The following is a 15,907-nucleotide window of genomic DNA, read 5'->3' on the forward strand; positions in this document are numbered from 1 at the left end:
CCTACTAAAACTGTCTATCCTACAGATCCTCGACGATGCCATCTACAAAATAGCTTCCAAAACACTACTCTGCAAACTGGATGCAGTCTATCACAGTGCCATCCATTTTGTTACCAAAGCTCCTTATACCACCCACCACTGCGACCTGTATGCTCTAGTCGGCTGCCCTCGCTACATATTCATCACCAGACCCACTGGCTCCAGGTCATCTATAAGTCTATGCTAGGTAAAGCTCTGCCTTATCTCAGCTCACTGGTCACGATAACAACACCCACCCATAGCACGCGCTCCGGCAGGTATATCTCGCTGGTCATCCCCAAAGCCAACACCTCCTTTGTCCGCCTTTCCTTCCAGTTCTCTGCTGCCAGTGATTGGAACGAATTGCAAAAATCACTGAAGCTGGAGACTTATATTTCCCTCACTAACTTTAAACATCAGCTATGCGAGCAGCTAACCGATCGCTGCAGCTGTACATAGTCCATCTGTAAATAGCCCAACCATTCTACCTACCTCATCCCCATATTGTTTTTATTGACTTTTCTGCTCTTTGGCAGAACAGTATCTCTACTTGCATATCATCATCTGCTCATTTATCACTCTAGTGTTAATCTGCTAAATTGTAATTACTTCGATACTATGGCCTATTTATTGCCTTACCTCCTCACGCCATTTGCACACACTGTATATAGACTTTCTTTTTTTCTATTGTGTTATTGACTGCACGCTTGTTTATTCCATGTGTAACTCTGTGTTGTTGTTTGTGTCGCACTGCTTTGCTTTATCTTGGCCAGGTCGCAGTTGTAAATGAGAACTTGTTCTCAACTAGCTTACCTGGTTAAATAAAGGTGAAATAATATAAATAAATAAAAAGACTTACCATAACAAATGGTGGAATACTCATTGACTTAAGACATTTTAGCTTTTCAATTTTAATTCTTTGTAAACAAATTTAAAAACATCATTCCACTTTGACATTGTGGTTTTGTTTGTAGGCCAGTTACGAAAAATGTCCATTTAATATTTTTTTTTACTCAGACTGAAACGCAACACAATGTCAAAAAAGTCAAGGGGTGTTTCTGAAGGCACTATATATACACAAACATTCAAAAGTTTGGGGTCACTTAGAAATGTCCTTGTTTTGAAAGAAATGCACATTTTTTGTCCATTAAAATAACATCACTTTGATCAGAAATACAGTGTAGACATTGTTAATGTTATAAATGACTATTGTAACTGGAAATGGCAGATTTGTTTATGGAATATCTACATATAGATCTACATATATCTACAGGCGTACAGAGACCCATTATCAGCAACCACCACTCCTATGTTCCAATGGCAAGTTGTGTTAGCTAATCCAAGTTTATCATTTTAAAAGGCTAATTGATCATTAGAAAACCCTTTTGCAATGATGTTAGCACAGCTGAAAACTGCTGTCCTGATTAAAGAAAGAATAAAACTGGCCTTCTTTAGACTAGTTGAGTATCTGGAGCATCAGAATTTGTGGGTTCGATTACAGGCTCAAAATGGCAGAGAAACAAATACCTTTCTTCTGAAACTCGTCAGTCTATTCTTCTTCTGAGAAATGAAGGCTATTCCATGCGAGAATTTGCCAAGAAATTGAAGATCTCGTACAACGCTGTGTACTACTCCCTTCACAGAACAGTGCAAATTGGCTCTAACCAGAATAGAAAGAGGAGTGGGAGGCCCCGGTGCACAACTGAGCAAGTTGTGTCCAAATTTGAGTCCAAATTTGAGATTTTTGGTTCCAACCGCCGTGTCTTTGTGAGACGCAGAGTATTTGAACGGATGATCTCTGCATGTGTGGTTCCCACCATGAAGCATGGAGGAGGAAGTGTGATGGTGTGGGGTTGCTTTGCTGGTGACGCTGTCATTTATTTATTTAGAATTCAAGGCACACTTAACCTGTTGAGGATCCCTTGCTATATCAAGCCCGGTATTGGGATTGTTTGACAACATCCGGCGAAATATGACATTAAACATTCTTGAAAATACATGTGTCTTACACCCTTCAAAAGATTAGAATGTTGGTAATCAAACTCCATTGTCCGATTTAAAATAGCTAATACAGAGAAAAAATGGCACGCTTTTCTTTGAGAAGAGCGAAAAACAACAACAAACTTTTTCTGCCATGACAGGTATGACACATTCACATCCGACGGAAAAAATAAGGCTTACATTTTGATATCTTGCTCTTATTTCTCATCCTGGCGGTCCCAGTGATCAAATGAAGTGCCGTTTTCTTTGATAAAATCCATTTTTATAGCCTAACACGAAACATTTTGTAAACCGCTTGTGTCGTGAATTCTGTGTCTATCAACTTTTGACGACGCGTTTGGTCTAATTACACACACTAAGCAGACGTGTATCTAGTCATGGTTGGTTTCATTGCAATCCTCTGGATGTTTGTAACACAGCCAAACTTGCTGTTTTTTTTGTGGGGCATATTGACCGAGATAATCTGATTTGAAGACAACGAGCAATGACGTCATTACGCACCAATAATATTCGCGATGTTTTGTTGATTGACAGTATTTTTGTCCAATGGTCATAGATTTTTTTGAAATCTTGCTTGGTAGATATCCAATGAGCTGAGGGTAAAGCCAGTATGGGATGGTTATGGGTTGGAACACCAGCCCTTATCAGTAAATGCACGCGTAACGAACTTCATTCGTTATTGAAGATCCGACTTGTTGCAGGCTTACACCGTTACGCGCAGTTGTATTTTGTGAAGAGTAGTTTCAGCGATTTTTACCGATTCCAAAGAAAACATCATGGCGATGAAATCTGGAAAAGCGAAGTCTAAGGTTAACTTTACAGATTTGCAAATTTGAGAAGAAATGGATAGAGAAAGTTAGACCGAATATTTGCTTGACGATGACTCGTCATCCAGCCATAGCTTTGATTCGGAAGCTGAAGAACTGTTTCTACAGGGAGAGGACATTCTTCTGGATCGGTGAGTACGAATGCCATTGTTTGTAATATAAATAATTTGTAATTTTTTGGCAAAATAGTTTTTTTTGTGTAATTTGTTGGGGGGAGAACAGCAAACAAACACATGGCCACTGTTGGGGGAGGGCAGGCAGGCAGGCCCACAACGGTCATAGTTGAATGAAACAGCACTTGACCATAGTGACTGCTCTATATAATACATATGACCCATAACCTATGTGTTTGTTTGGGTGAATGTGTGTGTGTATGTATGTATTACATTTTTTATAAAAATAGAATGTGGTAGAACAGCAAACAAACACATGGCCACTGTTGGGGGAGGGCAGGCAGGCAGGCCCACAACGGTCAAAGTTGAATGAAACAGCACTTGACCATAGTGACTGCTCTATAAAATACATATGACCCATAACCTATGTGTTTGTTTGGGTGAATGTGTGTGTGTGTGTGTGTGTGTGTGTGTGTGTGTGTGTGTGTGTGTGTGTGTGTGTGTGTGTGTGTGTGTGTGTGTGTGTGTGTGTGTGTATGTATGCATTACATTTTTTATAAAAATAGAATGGGGTAGAACATGTGTTTATTTTACGTGATGATACAAGGCTCATTCATAACAAATATTTTTTTAAATGTTTTCTTTCAGTGGTAGCGACTCTGACTGGGAGCCCCCGGTGTCAAGGTGCCCATCCCCCGATGAAGCTGGTTCGTCCAGCCAGACACCTGCTGTCTCTGGCGCCACACCTACCCCCGCCCGGCCATCTCGAGGTGGGAAGAAGTCAAATAAGCGGAGGAAGGGAAGCGTGGAACCTGCTGGCAGAGCGGTAGATGGGCATTGGCACACTGTGCTGGAGGAGGATGAAGATCAAGTTCCACCAGTATTTTGGCCGAAAAGGCAGCCAGGGCCACAACTGGACATGACAGCGAAGTACAGCCCCCTTCAACTATTTCAGCTGTTTTTCACCCCGTCAGTTATTGATTCACTTGTGTGTAACACCAACAAGTATGGAGCAAAAAAGCTAGCAGGCAAGAAAGATGCATGGAAGCCCATTTTCATGCAAGACCTTTTCTGCTTCCTTTCAATTGTAATTTACATGGGGCTGGTGAAGCTGAAATCCCTCAAGGCTTACTGGAAAACATCCCCGCTCTATCAACTGCCTTTCCCACCCACTGTGATGTCCTGTAAAAGGTTTTTATATATCTTACGGGCGCTTCACATCAGTGACCCTAAAGTTGATGAGGCCAATGACAAGAGGAGAGGCACCGCAAGGTTTGATAAGCTCTGTAAAATCAAACCTCTCTACCCCAGCATGGTTGAGGCCTGCAAGACTTATTTTCAGCCCGCCCAGAACTTGTCAATTGATGAGAGGATGGTAGCCTCAAAGGCCCGAATCAGTCTAAAGCAATACATGCGGAACAAACCAACAAAATGGGGATACAAGCTGTTTGTTTTGGCCGATTCTGTGTGTGCGTACACCTGCAATTTTTTTGTTTATGAGGGGAAAAGCTCTTTTGCGACCGGTAAGGGACTGAGTTATGACTCTGTCATGGATCTGTTGGATTTGAAACTTCTGGGGAGTGGCTACAAACTCTATGTTGACAATTTTTACACAAGCCCTGCCCTTTTCACAGACCTCAGGAAGCTGAATGTGTGGGCTTGTGGCACCATTCGGTCCAACAGAGTGAGTTTTCCGAAGACAAAGGTGAATGACATGTCTAAGCGGGCTGAGCGGGGAGCGATACGATGGATTCGCCAAGATGGCCTGCTCTTCGTGAAGTGGATGGGATACCAGAGAGGTGGTGATGTGCAGTACTATCCACAAGTCCTTCAGTGGCGATCACGTCGTCAGGCGTGTGAAGGGCGCTACTGGGGAATGGGCCAATCAAGGATTACAACAAGGGCATGGGAGGTGTGGACCTTTCAGACGCACTGATCGGATATTACAATGTTCTCCACAAGACCATGAAATGGTACAAGACATTGTTTTATCACTTCATCGACATTGCTGTGGTCAATTCCTTCATACTCCAGAAGGAAATGGCTAAGAGCTGTGGACAGCCCCCCATCTCCCAGCATTCTGCAGCGATACGCCATCCCGTCTGGTTTGCACTTTGTGGAACTTTTATTTGTTTTTCAATAAGACAATGACCCAACACACCTCCAGGCTGTGTAAGGGTTATTTGACCAAGAAAGAGTGTGATGAAGTGCTGCATCAGATGACCTGGCCTCCACAATCACACGAAGGAAAAGCAGTCAACAAGTGCTCAGCATATGTGTGAACTCCTTCAAGACTGTTGGAAAAGCATTCTAGGTGAAGCTGGTTGAGATAATGCTAAGAGTGTGCAAAGCTGTCATCAAAGCAAAGGGTGGCTACTTCGAAGAATCTAAAATATATTTTGATTTGTTTAACACTTTTTGGGTTACTACATGATTCCATACAGTATGTGTTATTTCATAGTTTTGATGTCTTCATCATTATTCTACAATGTAGAAAATAGTTAAAATAAAGAAAACCCTTGAATGAGTAGGTGGGTCCAAACTTTTGACTGATACTGTGTTTATATATATAGTTATATCAGCAATGTACTTATATCAGCAATGTGACCTTTCATAATGTACGGAGCATCATGTAAACACAACTATCCAGAATACTACCTCTCTGTACGTCTTTCTTCTCCATGCATTGAATATTTGTATTGTTAATGTTAACTTTCTATATCATGTGCTTTGTTCTTTGAAATGGTTTTAATATATTTCCCCCAAAATTAATTATATTTGAGCTATAAGATTGCATCAATCACGGCAGGCATTTTGTCATGAAGTGGTTGTGTTCCTCAACTCCGGAAGTGACTGCCCGTACTAGGTGGCATGCAGACATGCTGCAGTACACACAGATCAGGGGGAGTGATTGTATTGCAGTGTCATGTTTTGTGATTGTGTTGTGCCTGGAGTGTACCCCAGCCCTGTGCATTGTGTGAGGAGCAGATCAGCCTGGAGCTGCCTTGACAAGCACATCCATCAGTGCGGCATGCTCAAGTCCCCATCAGAGTGGCTGTGCTGCCTCGTACAACGGGGGAGGAGAGGTGTCACTCTTAAACAGGATATATGGCCTTGCACTGAGACACAAATGACAGAGTAAATACATTACAGTGGTGCAATTCTCCTCCACGGCTACATCTCTATACTCCTGCCTCTATGGTGGAATCAACGCAGCATACCAAGTTACTTTAGGAGAGCCTGCCAACAACATCTCATACACACTCACATTAGATTAGCCTGCACCCCATTCACGATCACATTACAATAGAGCTATAAAAATTCTCAAATACATTAGAATAGGTGTTCCGTTACAATAGCCTATGACTCTTATGCAATCACATAAGTTCAGCCAACACCTTACACACAATTACATCCACATATACATTAATGTTATGTACATGTCACATTTGAAAATGCATCAACATCCTGATCCTAGTAACACCCTGACAAATCCATTCGAATTGAAATACATGTTATTTGAAACATACTTGTTTCACACCATGATCAGGCTATGCTCAATTAAACAAATACTTTAAATAGGGTCCAGTCCACCCCCATTCACCCAAATACTGAATAGGTCACATACTTACCATCTTGAAAATAAAAGTTATTGTAACAGTCCAGGCATCTCCCACGTTTTAACAGCCGCCAAAGAGCGTCCTTCCTCCAAAAATCAGCACAAGCAACATCCATACAGGAATGACATTGACCACACCCTTACTGCATTCACAGAACTTACACCCCTCCAACAAAGATGCCATCAGTGGACGCTCCTCAGAGGAGAAAGGGGAGGACCATCCTCCTCATTGAAATTTCCTAAAAATAAAAATCTTGAAACATAATTTTTGTTCATTATTTTCAGACAAAACAACAGTAAATATATTCATATGTCACCAAATTATTTATTAAAACACCCTGTTCTGCAATGAAGGTCTATGGTATCTTCAACAGCACAAAACTGTTTCCCTCTTGCTTCATTGACATCAATACAAAACCTAGGAGGCTCGTAGGCCTCACCCCCTTCTACAAGTCTACATGGTAATTATGACCACTTCTGGAGGACAACCTCCAACCAATTAAAGCTTTTGCAGTATGAACTGACATATCCAATTGTAGGACTAGGATCAGATAATTAACCTATTGTGTTGTATTGGGGTTGTGCTGCAGAGCATTATGGGGGGTTCTATGTGTTGAGAAGCTTGGTGAGTTGTGACCTTATTGGATATAAATTAAGAGTGAAAAGTGATAGTTGAGCATTTTTAGGATAGTATTCAATTCAAATTAGTTTCTTCAAATTACAGGAGACGGAGGTGATAGGTTTTCTACTTGTGTCCAGTTAGTGCAAATTTATTTCAATTTGCCTTCCTAATTTATGTAGCAAGTAGCAGTAGCTAGCTAGCTACCAGCGTAAGTGTGCCGTTTTCGCAGACAGAATGGCCAACACTGCAAAAAATGTTGTGGAGTTTTTGTTGAAGAACCCCTTTCATTCTCTGGGGTAAGTGGAGAATGTGCAAATTAAAACAGAGGGATGACCTCTGCCTCAGTTTCATGAAGAAAGATGAAAGGTCGTTCATATTGATTGGTATCAAAAGTTAGCTGCTTAATTAACAGGGAGCCATTCATCAAGCTGCCTGTATTGCTGGCCTTGCCTGCTTTTTGGAAAGTCTGAGCCTTGGGCGAAAGGGGGTACAGTGACCTGAAGAACATCAATCGTTCAGCTAAATGGCATAACATAAGCAGGGTGTCATGTCCTGACCATAGTGTGCTATTATTTTCTATGGTAGAGTAGGTCAGGGCGTGACTGTTTTTTTAAAATCTAGTTACATTTTTCTATGTTGTGTTCTATTTTAATTTTACTATGTTGGGTTTTTTGTATGATTCCCAATTAGAGGCAGCTGGTCATCGTTGTCTCTAATTGGGGATCATATTTAAGTAGTTGTTTTTCCCACTTTGTTTTGTGGGAGATTATTTTGAGGTAGTGCATGTTGCACCTCTGTCATCACGGTTTGTTGTTTGTTTATTGTTTGTTTGGCTAAGTTTCACTATATAATAAAGATGTGGAACTATATGCACGCTGCACCTTGGTCTGTTCCTACACACACACACACACACACACACGTGACACAGGGAGCATATAAATGCCCACATCAGATTCAAGCTTCTGGGGAATAGCCACATCGATCATGTGGACCGGATGTCTGCGTATTCAAACTGCGCAACACCACAAGAAAGTAAGAAGAATCAGGGATGTTGTCATGCACTTTTTCGACACCAATGCATTTTTGGGCATGAAAGAATTGGCTTTTAGAGGACACGACAAGAGGGAAAGTTCCGCTAGCAAGGGCAACTACAAGGAACTTGCAGAGGTAATTGCACGTTACTATGCTTTACTTGCTGAACATGGAACTTTTGGCTGTCTTTTCTGGGATGTTGAAATCAATAAAGAATGATTTGATAGCATCCATTGCATCATCCATTGACAGTGAGGTTAAATAGAGAGATTGACATAGTGCATTTTTTCGTGCACGCTCAAGTAGACTTTCCACCTTCCTTCTGTATTTATTTAGCAATGGTGATAACACAATCACTCCAGACAGACACAAGCAAAAACGAATTACATAAATGCTGCAGCAGCCTAGGCTACACCTCAACAGAGATCTTAGTGATGACATTATAGTGATGACAGATGTGAGTTAATGTTTTATTAGGCTGAGAGTTGCTTAGGCCTGCATGATGCAAACATGCATAAAGCAAGCTCAGCCCTGTGAGTTTTATTGTCTATCAGTTGTTGTCTCTGTGTCTGGGTAGAGGAAATTACCTTCTTAATCTAGTCTAAATATAATTAATATGAACAAGTATAAGGTTGCTGCAGTTTGACAGGGTTTTCATCCCCCCCCCCAAGGCCAGGAGTTTTTTTCAGGAATATTTTAAAACCATGTGATCTGATTAGGAAAAACTGGTCATATCAGAACCCATGTAAAACCCTTTTACAACTGATTAATCACTGTCATACCTTATAGGGTCCAGAGTTTCCTGGTTAGGTTAACAGATAAGGAAAAACCCCAAGCCCCAGGGGGAATCAACTGCCCCACCACTCTGTGACCTATGGTGCCACCAGTCTGCTTGCAGTTGTCAGTTATCGTCAGGATGATTAGGGAATTATTCATAAATGTTTATTGGGCTAGTTTGATGTCTCAAGTGGGCGAGATGCGCAGTCTGTGTTTGACTTTGTGATTTCTGAGATGTCTGAGTTTATCTTCATGGAAAAACTCATTGCCCAAACCTACGACGGTGCAGCTGTAATGGAATGTATCTTCTATTTGTTTTTACAGCTAAGTCCCCTCCAGTTCCCTGATTAAGACCCTTGGAAACAAAGGGCTGTGAGACAGAGGTTTAATCCTGGACACATGAAAAGTGTGATGTATACGTAGGGTGCGGGGCAACAGAAGACAAACAGTGGAGGGGCTAAGGATTTTAGAGATGGGGAAAGGGCAATTGAAACGGGGAGAAAGTTTACAGGACTCCACCCAGAGGGGCAGGTGCCGAGTGGAAAGCCATAGCCTCTGCCCAAGCCTATAGTGAGTAGCAGGGGTCCGGTTGCGATCCACCTGTCGCCGATACCTGGATGTGGTCTACAGAAGAGCGGCCTGGGCTCTCTTCCAGGTACGGCGACAGCGGCGAATGAATATCTAGGCAGAGGGTATTCTGACTTCTTCCTCTTGCTCAGGGAAGAGCTGGGGCTGAATCCCAAGGAACACTCGAAGGGCTAGAGACCAGGGAAGGGTGTTATGGGCGTTTTCCACCCACATGAGTTGCTGGTTCCAGTTGGTGAGGTTGGCGGAGATGAGTCAACGAAGAGCCGTCTCCGGGTCCTGATTGTCAAACTCTGACTGGCCGTTAGATTAGGGTGAAAACCGGCTGGCAGACGACCCAATCAGGGTGCAGAACACCTTCCAGCCATCTTATAGAAAACATATCCACCACCAAACCTATCCAACACCACTCTCACCTTGTCTCAATCCATTTGTATATGTCCTGCAGCGATGACGTATCCTAGGAAGGAGATGGTGGAGCGATGGAATTCACACTTCTGAAGGACCTGCCAGACGTGGAGAACGTACTCTTGAGCTGAAAGGGAGAAGAGAAGGACGTCGTTGAGGTAGACAAACACTAACCGTTTCAGCATGTCCCATAGCACATCTTTGACCAGGGCCTGGAACACAGCGGGAGTGTTGGTCAGTCCGAAAGGCATAACCAAGTACTTATAGTGCCCGCTAGCCATGTTAAAGGCTGTCTTCCACTCATCTCCTTCCCGTATCCAAACCAGATGTTAAGCATTCCGAAGGTCCAACATTGAGAAGATGGTCGCTCCCTGAAGAGGTTCAAAAGCCGAGGTGATGAGTGGTAGAGGGTAACGTTTTTTAACTATGATGTCATTAAGGCCCCGGTAGTCGATACACGGGCGCAGGGTTTTGTCCTTCTTCTCCACATAGAAGAACCATGCGCCAGCGTGAGAGGCAGATGGACGAATACTCCCTGCAGCGAGAGAGTCCTCAATGTACTCCTCCGTAGCCTTGGTCTTCAGACCCAACAGGTATTAAAGCCGCCACCGAGGTGGTGTAGTGCCCAGAAGAAGGTCAATGGCGCATTCGTAGGGTCAATGCAGAGGGAGAGATGTAGTGCGGGCATTGTTGAAGACCTCCCGGAGGTCCAGGTACTTCGCGGGAATAGCGGAGAGATCCAAGCCTTCTCCCAAGCCTGCAGGAAGACGTCCCGAGTCAGGCTGTGCCAACTTCAGACACTTCGCATGGCAGAACGTGCTTCAGCTCATGATAAAATCAGTAACCAGTTCGATCAGGGGATTGTGCTTCTGGAGCCACGAATACACCAAAACCACGGGTACATGGGGAGATTCTATGAGCAGGAAATGCATACACTCAGTGTGAATTCCTGATACTCATAGGTTGATAGGAACTGTATTGCGGGTGACTGCCAATAGAGCACTCATCCAGTGCTCTGAGGTCCACGGGAATAGAGAGGGGTTGAGTGGAGATTCCCAGCTACAACACAGAAGTTGCATCAACAAAGCTCTCATCGGACTTGAGTCAATGAGGCCTGGTCACGCAACAACAGGGTGGCATGGAGAGGGGTACGAGTAAAGGGAGATTGGAAAATCCCCATACTGCTGACCAGAGTGCTCGTACCTCCTGGTGAGCCTGGTGTTTTTAATGGACTGTGGAAATATAATGTCCTGTAGTCCCGCAATACAGACAGTTCCTGGTGCACATCCTGTGTAAATGTTCATCCAGAGACAATCTAGCCCTTCCCAGTAACTTGGGCTCTGGAGGGAACGAGTTGACCGCCCTCGGTGATTCCCCTGGGCAATCGGGTGACCTCGGATTCTCTTGGGAAGGTGGATGTTGGGAACTTCTAGGATTCCTCTGAGGTGAGGTGGGAGCAGTGGACGAGCGAGTGTGACCGGGACTCCCTCCTATGATCCTGTAGCCACCCATCGATCCATAAGGTCAAGGTGATGAGGGAGTCGAGATCCATGGGAAGCTCCCGGGCTGCGAGCTCGTCTTTAACCTCCTCCTCTGATAATCTGTGAAAATACGTGTTGAAAAGGGCTTCCGGGTTGCAGGCACTCTCAGCCGCCAACGTGCAAAAATCCACCCCGTAGTCTACCACACTACCGCAGTCTTGACGTAGTTGGATTAGCTTACGAGCAGCCTCTCTCCTGAACAACGGAGAATCAAACAGTTTTCATACCTCCGCCATAAACTCCTCCAGACTGAGGCAAACGCTGGACTGTTGCTCCCACACCGACATAGCCCAGGCGAGTACCCTCCCGGACATCAGTGTTATGAGCTACACTGGGAGAGAAAAGGGAGCGCTGGGAGAGAAAAGCCCAGGAGGTAAGCGAGGTTCTCGTGGTACCGGGGTAGGCTGGAAAGAAGCGTCGCTGGCGGCGGGGTTGCTGAGAGTCTGGGGGATTACTGTAGTGGCTTGGTACCTAGTAGGGAATCTGCGGAATTGCGTCAACAATGTATTGAAAGTATGGTCATAGCATTCTGCCAGGGTATGGATTCCCTCCATAAGGATTTGCAGTAGCTCCTTATGTCTTCCAATGGTGTCTCCTTGGGAGGAAACAGCGTTGCGGAGCTAGTCCAAGTCTACTGGGTCGGTCATGGCCAGTTCGTTCTATTAGGGCTCAGGCTAAGACCCAGATGAAGACACAGGAGGCGGATAGTACAAGGGGCAGGCAAAAGGTAAGTCAAGGCAGGCAAAGAGTCATTATCCAAATCAGAGTCAGGCAGGTACAGGACAGGCAGGCCGGATCAGGGTCAGGACAGGCAGAAAAGTCAGAACTGGGAAGACTAGTAAAAACTAAAACTAGAGCACAGGAAACACGGGAGCATGCTGGTAGGACTTGATGGGACAAGACGAACTGGCAACAGACAAACAGAAAAAGCACGTATAAATACACAGGGGATAATGGGGGAGATGGGAGACAAGCACAAAGACAGGTAAAACAGATCAGGGTGTGACACACATCTAACAAAGGTAATTTACAATCACATTTGCACTACACTCTCCGCAGGTGACATTGCACACGTATCATCCTCAACAATCAGTACACAATTTCCCCATCCATAAAATATAATGATTTAACTTTGGAGCACTTTGACATGATTAATGGAGCATTTGTTTGAAGCACAGCTGTAATTTTCATAACTACTCCCACAGATAATAAAGCGGCATGAGAGACTGTCTGTCAGTGTGCTGGAGGACACAGACATATGACATCTAGCCTTGCTATACGTCCTTCCTCATTCCCCCACTCAGCATGCCTCCTGGCTCATCCAAACATTATCAGATACGAATAAACGACCCAAATATAGTTGTCGCTCTCCTCATTCACATTGCAATTAGAAATAGTGTCAAAAGCCATCTGGTGGTGTATTTCATAAACATGGTGGTCTTATAATGTTGTCATGTACAATAATGCTAGCAGATACAGTGCATTTGGAAAGTATTCGGATCCCTTGACTTTTTCTACATCTTGTTAACGTTACAATCTTACTCTAAAATGGATTAAATAAAAAACGTTCCTCATCATTCTACACACAATACCCCATAATGACAACTTGTAAACAGGTTTTTAGATTTTTTGCAAATGTATTAAAAGAAAAAACAAAAAAATACATTTACATAAGTATTCAGACCCTTTACTCAATACTTTGTTAAAGCACCGTTGGCATCAATTACAGCCTTGCAACTTCTTTGGTATGACGCCACAAGCTTGGCACACCTCTATTTGGGGAGTTTCTCCCATTCTTCTGTGTAGATCCTCTCAAGCTCTGTCAGGTTGGGATGGGGAGCATTGCTGCACAGCTATTTTCAGGTCTCTCCAGATATTTTAGATCGGGTTCAAGTCCGGGCTCTGGCTGGGCCACTCATGAAAATGAGACTTGTCCCGAAGGCACTCCTGTGTTGTCTTGGCTGTATGCTTAGGGTCGTTGCCCTGTTGGAAGGTGAACTTTCACCCCAGTCTGAGGTCCTCAGTGCTCTGGAGCAGGTTTTAATCAAGGATCACTCTGTATTTTGCTCTGTTCAACTTTACTTTGATCATTACCAGTCTATCCAGTCCCTGCTGCTAAAAAACTTCCCCACAGCATGATGCTACAACCACCATGCTTCACCGTAGGGATGGTGCCAGATTTTCTCCAGACATGAAGCTTGGCATTCAGGCCTAAGAGTTGATTCTTGGTTTCATCAGACCAAAGAATCTTGTTTCTCATGGTCTGAGAGTTTTTAGGTGTAGTCTTTAACTCCAAGTGGGCTGTCATCTGCCTTATACTGAGGAGTGGCTTCCATCTGGCCACGCTACCATATATAGTAGGCCTGATTGGTGGAGTCCTGCAGAGATGGTTGTCCTTCTGGAAGGTTCTCCCATCTCCACAGAGGAACTCTAGAGTGACCATCCCTGGTTCTTGGTCACATCCCTGACCAAGGGCATTCTCCCCCGATTGCTCAGTTTGGCCGGGCGGCCAGCTCCTGGAAGAGTCTTGGTGGTTCCGAACTTCTTCCATTGAAGAATAATGGAGGACACTGTTGTGACGACCAACCCACTCTGTCTGCCAAATTCTTTCTCTTTGCTCTTGTTTTACTTATTATGATGTCAGTGGGTGGAGCCGGGAGGGTCATCAGTGAAATGGGACACACCTGGGCTCGGGTGTGTCCCAGGGATAAATACACATTTCCCCCAAACGCCAAGGAGACTCTCTCCACGCAGACACACTGTTATTTTTGGATCTAGCATTTTGTGGCTTGCTTGTTTTGGCACCTCTCAACATCCCTCTGTCGTGTCTTTGGGGTACCATTAAACGGAAGATATGTTTATCAATTAGCTCCCTGTAATTATTATCACGCGATTAAACTGATTAATCGTTTAATTGTAATTAACTAGGAGATCGGGGCACCAAGGAGAATATTCCGATTACAAAGCTATAATTTTCCTAATATAACTTTCCTGTACTATAATATTGTATTCTATTATAGTATAGGCCGATTATCTTCTAGTTTCAATGGTGTATTTTACCTCTAGTCCAGTCTCATTCCAAACGTTGTAAATTGTTGTATCTGCACGAACCCAGTCTTTACTAAAATCATCCATACATCAATTGTCTTAAAATCATTTATTTACTACACTAAGTAATTAACAGAAAAACATACAAACAGTAATTATCGTCACAAAGGATTGGTATAGGAATGTGCCCTTGTGGGCTAAACAGGCAGGTCGGCCTGTTGAACAATGGGTCATAAACGGTCCGCTGAGAAGTTGCACAGAGTTCATTAATATTAACAATTGACAATTGAAGGCTCACTCATTCGGGAACAATTGCAATCAATATATATTTACGCTCAGTGTGTCGTCGTGATCCTTGTTCGAGAGTTCTGTTCTGTTGGGGAGTTTTGTCCGCGTTCTCTCTCTCTCTCTCTCGGTTAGAATGGATCTTTCAGAGCGACATTCATTAATGTCGTCATAGAATGGTTGTTTCGTTGGTCTTCGCGTTCGATGATATAATTTACTTAGCTGCAGACTAATAATTAATATCAAAGACTTGTTCTTATTCTGTCGGTATCAATAGTCTAAAAGTTAACCACGTGGTATGGTTCACTTTCAGTAGAGGAATTGGAAGGTAAAACCTATTAGCCAACGGAGTGTAGGCCTGGTCTGGTGAAATGTAAATCAAGGGGGTGTTTTATAGTGCCCATCGAACAGGCTTGTCAAATGACGCCTGGTCCTGTATGGGTCCCTGGGGGCGTGCCTATGACTGAGTTAGATTTGGTTACAGAAATACAATTCTTATCACATTACATCAGTACAATAGCATCTCAATGTCTTACAAAAGCTTTATCCTTATTAATACATTCCATACACCCATATGATGCAAGTCTTAAGCTGAGTCTATTATATAAACAGTTTTATGGTAATATGGCTATATTGTCTCTTCTGAGTATCACAAAATTGTACCAAGCGGATCAGTTCGTAGCTGGATTCTTCACCAATCTTCCATACCTTCTCCAGAACACAAAATGTCGCTTGGCTCTCCAATTCTATGAGTTGGAAGAATTTCCTGTGTCTCTCTATGGGCCATGTGGCCAGAGACTCTCCTGGAATTTTAGAGTTTTTATGACCCTTTACACACAGGGTGGATTGGGTGCAAAAGGGAGGGGTCAACTGTCCTCCCTGTACCAAAAGAGGCCAACGTCATGACACCTCATTATCACCATCTATGCATGCAACTACTCACTTACACTACTGATTACACACTCCATTGTTAATTGTATATAGGTTACTTTATTTAATGCATATATTTTTGTTATTCCTTGATCTCCACG

At 43.5% G+C, this 15,907-nt stretch overlaps 1 protein-coding gene across 1 annotated transcript; it reads left to right on the forward strand.

The window, feature by feature from the left end:
* Positions 1-2,710: 2,710 nt before the first annotated feature.
* On the forward strand, positions 2,711-5,184 carry LOC123726148 (piggyBac transposable element-derived protein 4-like). Its single transcript, XM_045692742.1, has 2 exons — positions 2,711-2,977; positions 3,608-5,184. The coding sequence occupies exon 2, from the start codon at positions 3,879-3,881 to the stop codon at positions 4,893-4,895; it is 1,017 nt and encodes a 338-aa protein (XP_045548698.1). The 5' UTR covers positions 2,711-2,977; positions 3,608-3,878; the 3' UTR covers positions 4,896-5,184.
* Positions 5,185-15,907: the final 10,723 nt, after the last annotated feature.

This window comes from Salmo salar, chromosome ssa13, assembly GCF_905237065.1.
Source record: "Salmo salar chromosome ssa13, Ssal_v3.1, whole genome shotgun sequence".
NCBI lineage: Eukaryota > Metazoa > Chordata > Actinopteri > Salmoniformes > Salmonidae > Salmo > Salmo salar.

What these genes read in the sequence shown, in the direction of transcription:
- LOC123726148 (XM_045692742.1), top strand. Translation starts at nt 3,879, where the DNA reads ATGACAGCGAAGTACAGCCCCCTTCAACTATTTCAGCTGTTTTTCACC.